General features: G+C 42.6%; 1 protein-coding gene across 5 annotated transcripts in view; it reads left to right on the forward strand.

Annotated features, from left to right (window-relative positions):
- The window catches only part of Atp13a4 (ATPase 13A4), a 137,734-nt gene extending 131,843 nt beyond the window's left edge, over positions 1-5,891 (forward strand). For 4 of the 5 annotated variants that reach the window (XM_039088105.2, XM_039088106.2, NM_001191658.2 and 1 more), the window contains one exon: positions 5,372-5,891. In XM_039088105.2, coding sequence (XP_038944033.1) covers positions 5,372-5,572 — 201 coding nt within the window. In that variant the 3' untranslated portion in view covers positions 5,573-5,891. The remainder of the gene's footprint in view (positions 1-5,371) is intronic. The other variant, XR_005490999.2, reaches the window with a different exon arrangement.
- Positions 5,892-6,530: the final 639 nt, after the last annotated feature.

The raw sequence follows: 6,530 nt of genomic DNA on the forward strand, positions 1-6,530 counted from the left end.
CTTCCTCTCTATGTTGACAATCCAAACACACTTTCTGTCCCCATGGATTTTCCTATTTGGGACATTTCCTATCAATAAAAACATTCTGTACATGGTTTGTCTTTGTTTTTGTTTTTTGCTTTTGTTTTTTGTTTTGTTCTGCCTTCAGTGTCGAAGACTGAACTCAGGGTCTTGCACATGCTAGTTAAGCACTCTACCACTGACTTTATTATACTATTTTTACTGAATTTTTATTACCATTCCTTTATTATTACTATATAATCTCCCTTCTTCAAAGCCTGGTATTGAAAGGCAATACCCAGTGAAGGCATCCATAAAGGAGAGGAGAAATGTCAGGTATGGTATAAATATACATGGCATATACATGTGTGTGTGAATACATGTATATGTGTACCATATATGTGGTATATATACACATATGTATATATATGGTAGATATATGTGATATATATGATCTATGCCATTATACTATATACATACATATACATATGTATATACAGACACACACACATATAATGTGGGGAGAGAAAAGGAGACTGAAATGTGAGCAGCAAGAAGCACATGCTAGGTGTTTAATAGACATAAATCTTTCCAGGCTGGTGGTACTGCCTATCTGTAATCCTAGAACTTGGAAGGCTGAGGTAGAGAGATCAAGAGTTTGAGGCTAGATGTGACTATATGGGGAGATTCAATCTCCAAAGTCCAAAACTAAACAAATCAAGTAAAATAAGCAAAAGCCCTTAAATGCACTCAGAAACAAACAGAACAGAAACCAGTGTAAGCAATAAGCTGTCATCCTCTATTGTGGCACTTACCATTCCTTACTCTTTCTGTCAATCTCTCAATCATGCCTTTGTACATTTGTTCTTTCCATAACAGTCCATTGACCCTTAGGTCAATATCCTAGGGCAATTTTGTAGAATAAAGATAACAGAGGGGTGGGATTCACAGTCTGTGTGAAGTAAGCAGACACACGGTTTGGCTACTTGTGTGTTAATGCCCTCTCTTGCTTGCCATTAAGTTTTTTTTTCTGGTGAGAACTCGTGTTAGTAGCTATTGCATCTGAAATCCTGCTTAATTCTAGTAGGAGTTGGGTCAGAGCCATTTAAACAGATATTGGAAATGACCTTGTTCATGTGCAACTGGTGGGGTTGGTAACTGATACTCCAAAAAGCTAGGCTTCTTCTTTGGTTCCCATGTTGAGTGAGAATGGAGATACACACGTGCATGTTCATTGTGGGTTGCCAGTACATTCTAAACTGAGGAATAGCATCAGGGAGTAGGAGCTTCCGCCTTAGACACCTTCCCCATGGGATGGAGTAGTGAGCCTTTGGTATTATCATTGAGAGTGACAGGTGCTATGCTGTCCTGCCTCACGTGGTGAGCGAGCCTAAGAGAGTAGGTACAGACTGCTGAGGACTCAGTCTTTCCTTAGGTGACTCTGTAGATGCACTCTGTTCCAGAATATATAAAGAAATTCTGGATGAGCTTAGCTAAACTCACTATACTGGCCAGGACAGGTTTAGCTATACATAGTCCCAACAGTTTTATCATGATGGGCAGGCATGGTGGCTGACTTCTGCTGCACAGTTTTAAGTATTGTCTGATTTTCTGAGTCCTGACTCTAATGCTAATCTTACAGTAGCCTAGAAATCAAACAGACTTGAGCGGGACCTTCTTATGGGAGTCTCATGCCCTGTCTGCTCAGAAGCATGGGAGCTTATATGAATAGCTTTAATAATACCCATCTTCCTTATTACTGTGCGTGCATGTGTATGTACATAAGTACTTAAGAACTGAGTAGTCAGCTGGAAAAGCTTACATAGAGTTCTTTTGAAGAAATGGATTCTCATCGAAGCCTCAGTTTTGCTTCTAGCTATGTGTTTAACTTACAAGGCAGCAGCACAAGGCAGATCATCAGTCCATCAGTTGTCCTTTGGAGAGTGACAGGCAAGGAGGTACAAGTAGTCACACTAGGGATGAGGAGGGAAATTCCACACATCATGGAGAACCACATCTCATCTTTCATTTAATTTGTTTGAAGAAATTCTAAGGTTCCATCCACCTGTTATATATAAAACCTTTAGGTGGTTTCAGTGACCCTGCCTTCTCCTGGTTGAAAATGTCTGTAAAAAGAGCTACCATTTTTCTGTTCTGGGAAGGGAGACTAGATCTGTCTGGTAGGCACTGAGGTTGGGCAGAAGCTGAAGTTGGCTCTCTGAGTCTTCATGTCTGCCAAGAAGCCTTCCAGTGTACTAAAAGAGACTCTGGCAAGGTGTGCTGCCAGGGTCCAGCCCCAACACAGGATCGGGGTTCTCAACTGGAAGCAGGGATATCTGGAAGGCTCGTAAGAAAACACACAGGCAACTTTTTTGGGTATAAACTGACAGGCAAGTTTCAAGGCTTCAGGTTGCATTTTCTCTGTTTCTCTGTCTCTGTCTCTGTCTCTCTGTCTCTGTCTCTGTCCCTCTGTCTCTGTCTGTCTCCGTGTCTCTGAGTCTCTGTGTCTCTCTCTCTGTCTCTCTCTGTCTGTCTCTGTCTCTGTCTCTGTCTCTCTCTTTTTCTCTCTCTTGCTTGCAGCTTGAGACAGTGCACACTTTGGCTCCCTCCTTGGGCTAGAGGTTGCACTCTTGTGTACTCCTTTCTTGCACTCACACACCTCACACACACACACACCGCACACACACCACAACACCTCACACACACCTCACACACACACACCACACACACCACAACAACTCACACACACCTCACACACACATACACACACCACACACCACACACCACAACACCTTACACATACACCTCACACATACATACCACACACACACCACAACACCTCACACACACCTCAAATACATCACACATCTCCCTTTCGCTCTCACACACACTCCCTCACCTTTAACTTGCTCCAGTCTTTTATTGTTACTCCAAAACAAACAAACAAACAAACAAACAAACAAACAAACAAAAAACCCAGGTAGACAGAAAGACATTGTATAATCATTACCAAATGTGTCAAGTTCAAAAGAATGATCACATCTCACAAAGAATTAAGAATTATGATTGTTCCCCAAAGTTTCAAGCTTCCTCTATTCCCAAGTCTGGGCCCAAAATAATACTTTCAAACTTAACATTATTTAAACTTTAATTTTTAACTCATTATACTTTATAGATCAGAGCTCCGAGGTCAGCAACATTCGGTTTCCCGTGAGGCTGTAAGGATAAATGACATGGACAAAGCTGCCAGGCAGGGGCCAGAAAGAGTCAAGTTAACCCTTACCGCAGCAGTTCCGCTAGCTTTCTGCTTGTGCACATTGCACACAATGACTCTATAGCTTTTTCCTTCCTGAATTAAAGCATCCCACATTTGTGTTCCCTTATTCCATTTGATTATGTCTCTTATACTAATGATTTTCATAGTTCCAGTACATTTCTTCACTTTCTGGTATGGACCCTGTATGACTCTAGCAGTACATGGCTCTGTTTCATTTTTTCTCTTTTACCAATTTCTTCAAACTTTCTTTGTAAGTCAAACATTAATCTGGAACTACCATTGTGCAGTTATTACATTGTTTCCAAGATGAGAACACACAGCATGCACCTGGGTCGTTAGGGCTGTGCTGTGTCCCTCTGCCTCAATTTTAATTGTTTAAGAATCATTACATCAAGGAACATCTAGTTTCACAGAATTCACCAGAGCAGAAGGAGAAGTAGGAAAGTCAGATATAATAGAATTATGCACACCAAAGCCAACTGAAAAGCAGTCATGCACAAATGAAATCTATACAGCCATTGTCCAGGGCTAAGGTTAGGAGAAATGGGAACAACTTTTTGACAAACAAGCTGCCTGCGAGCTTCTGAGATGTCTCCATCCAGGCCAGCTGCAGTTCCTTATTTCTGATGGCGGGTCCCCTGGAGGTATGTGTCTCCTGCTTTTTAGTGTCCCAGAGGTCATCTATGTCATGATATGCTGTCCCCAGCTGTGTGCTTCCTAGTGTTACTGTGTTGTACCATGAATGTCAAGTAACAAAAATAGGCAGGTTTTAGGAAACTATATCTCCCATAGTTCCTCATTAAGTCAGTTTACAAAAGATACACTGGATGGACAACAAAATCAGTTATTTTTGTCAGCTTCTTATTTTCTGTTATGAAAAATCTAAGATACTCAACTTTTGGACAAAATATGATAAAATGGAACAACACACACAGACAGACAGACAGACAGACACACATACACACACGTTGACCTTTTCTGTTATTTGTCTTATGACTAGTTTCTCTTAAGCTTCAGACTCACTCATAGAATGTAGTAGCAGTCCAAAATGTTTGTAATTAATTTTTTTATGTGTATGAGCATTTTTCCTGAATATGTATCTGTGTACCATGTGCATGTGGTGTCTGAGGAGGACAGAAGAGACCTTCAGATCCTCTGGAACTGGAGCTGCAAATGGTTGTCATCTGCCATGTGGTGCTGGGAATTGAACTCTGGTCCTTGACAGGAACAACCAACAGCCAGTGCTCCTGACTGCGAAGCTGTCTCTCCAGCCCTGAATGTTTTACAAGAGGCAGCACTCTTATATCATTAAAAATGGGTTTTAGTGAAGGCAAAGCTTGTGCAACCTGGGCCCCTGCACCCAACCAGTGGTTTAAACAGTAGTTCAGAAGGGCAGGGAAAGGGTGCCAGCCATGCCCTGCCCTGCCCTGCCCTGCCCTGCCCTGCCCTGCCCTGCCCTGCCCAGCCTGCACTGCAAGGGCTGTTGTATAATCCTTACAGCACATATGAGGAAGGGATTATTATTTCTAACCCAACAGGCTCAGGCTTTCTTCTTCTTCAGTGGTGGGAATTGGACACAGGTCTCAGACAAATGACCCGGCCATAGTCATAGTTACGAAATGAATCTAGAACTCTCCAACCCCAAGACTGAGGCCTCTGTCTAGATGTCATAGGCTTGTGCTCATAGCTAGCAGTGCATTGCCGGAGAGCCTCAAAGACCCATTGTGCATCTTTCTACACATTCACTTCTATAAAACGCTAAACATTGTATACAATGTCATTTTGTAAGACATGAAGTTAAATGCGGTATGGTGCAAAATGTAGGATTCGAATGATCTTAAATTTAATTTAGATGTGAAATTCCTGAAAGCTATCTTTGAGGTAGGCTGCTTCCTGCTTAAGTCCCCAGGGTTTTGAAAGTTCCTTCATGCAGCTGAGTTCCTTAAGTAGGGAAATTTAAGAAAACTTAAGCTACAGAACTACTTAATATTTGCTTAGGTCCAAGAATCTAAGGCAACACTGAAACAGTGTCTGGTTATGATCTATGGAATTAGGTAACTCAAATCACAAAATGATTTATACTTTATCTTACAGAAGGCCATTATTGAAAACCGTGCTCTATGGACAGCGGTCAAGAGATGTTTTGGTTATCATTCAAAAAGCCAGTATCGGGTATGGCAGAGGAACCTGGCGACTGATTCAAGCTGGCCCCCCCTAAACCAAACCTCCTACTCTGATATGCAGGGGGTGTCCTACAGCAACCCTGTGTTTGAGAGCAACGAGGAGCAACTCTGAAGGAAATCGATATCTAAGCACTCGTCAAACTGAAGAGAAAAAGAGCCCGCTTCAGAGACTCTCAACGCCATCAGGTGGAGATGGGGACTAAACTCCCAGCTCTGGTGACAAAGCTAAATTGGCTCAAGCGGAGTCTATGGAGAACAATGTCCCTAGAAGGTGACTTTCCTCTTGGCTTCTGATGCACTGATGACACCCATTGAACTAAGAATGAAGCAAGGGTTGCCATGAGCCAAAAGATGGGCAGGTATCAGGAGGAGAGCATATCTTCTTAGAATAATTCTTTCTCAAAAAATAAAAATGAAATGAGGGAAGGCCATACAGTGTGTTTATTCATACAGTTGTAGCACGTTAAGGGTTGGTTTTGAATCATTGCTTGGTGGGAAAACTAACGCAAGGGACATGTCCTCTAGTCTCCTCCACCTGGTTTCAGATTCATGCCTCCCTTCTCCTTCTGGTCTTGCTCTGCATATTTGCTGCAAGGACATGTCCCCCTCCCCCCCCTCTCAGTGCCTTAACATACTAGAGCTCTTCTCTTGCTTCAGGACTCTGGAACAGCTGTCCCCAGGGTGATGATCATTGCAGAATGATGACCCTTCCATTAAAACACAGGGACTCTATGTCCACCAGAGCCGGGAAAGGAAAGGCTGGAGACAATGGTGTGTGTGTGTGTGTGTGTGTGTGTGTGTGTGTGTGTGTGTGTGTGTGTGTTTCACCCTCAAAGCAGCATCTATCTCCACTCCTGCTCTCACCCCCGTTAGCAGAGCTTTGGCCCAGGAGCTGAGAAGTGTGCAGTCTCTTATATCTAAGGTTCAGTAAGACCTATAGACCCCTGCTTAGAAGGGCCTCACACTTGTTCAATACTGTGCTGTTTCTGGTTTGTAAATTTTGGGGCAATATTTCCCCTATTTTCAGGCCCCACAGTGTTTGTTATACATGTATAGATTTTATTCTAGGG

This window comes from Rattus norvegicus, chromosome 11 (genome assembly GCF_036323735.1).
Source record: "Rattus norvegicus strain BN/NHsdMcwi chromosome 11, GRCr8, whole genome shotgun sequence".
Classification (NCBI taxonomy): domain Eukaryota; kingdom Metazoa; phylum Chordata; class Mammalia; order Rodentia; family Muridae; genus Rattus; species Rattus norvegicus.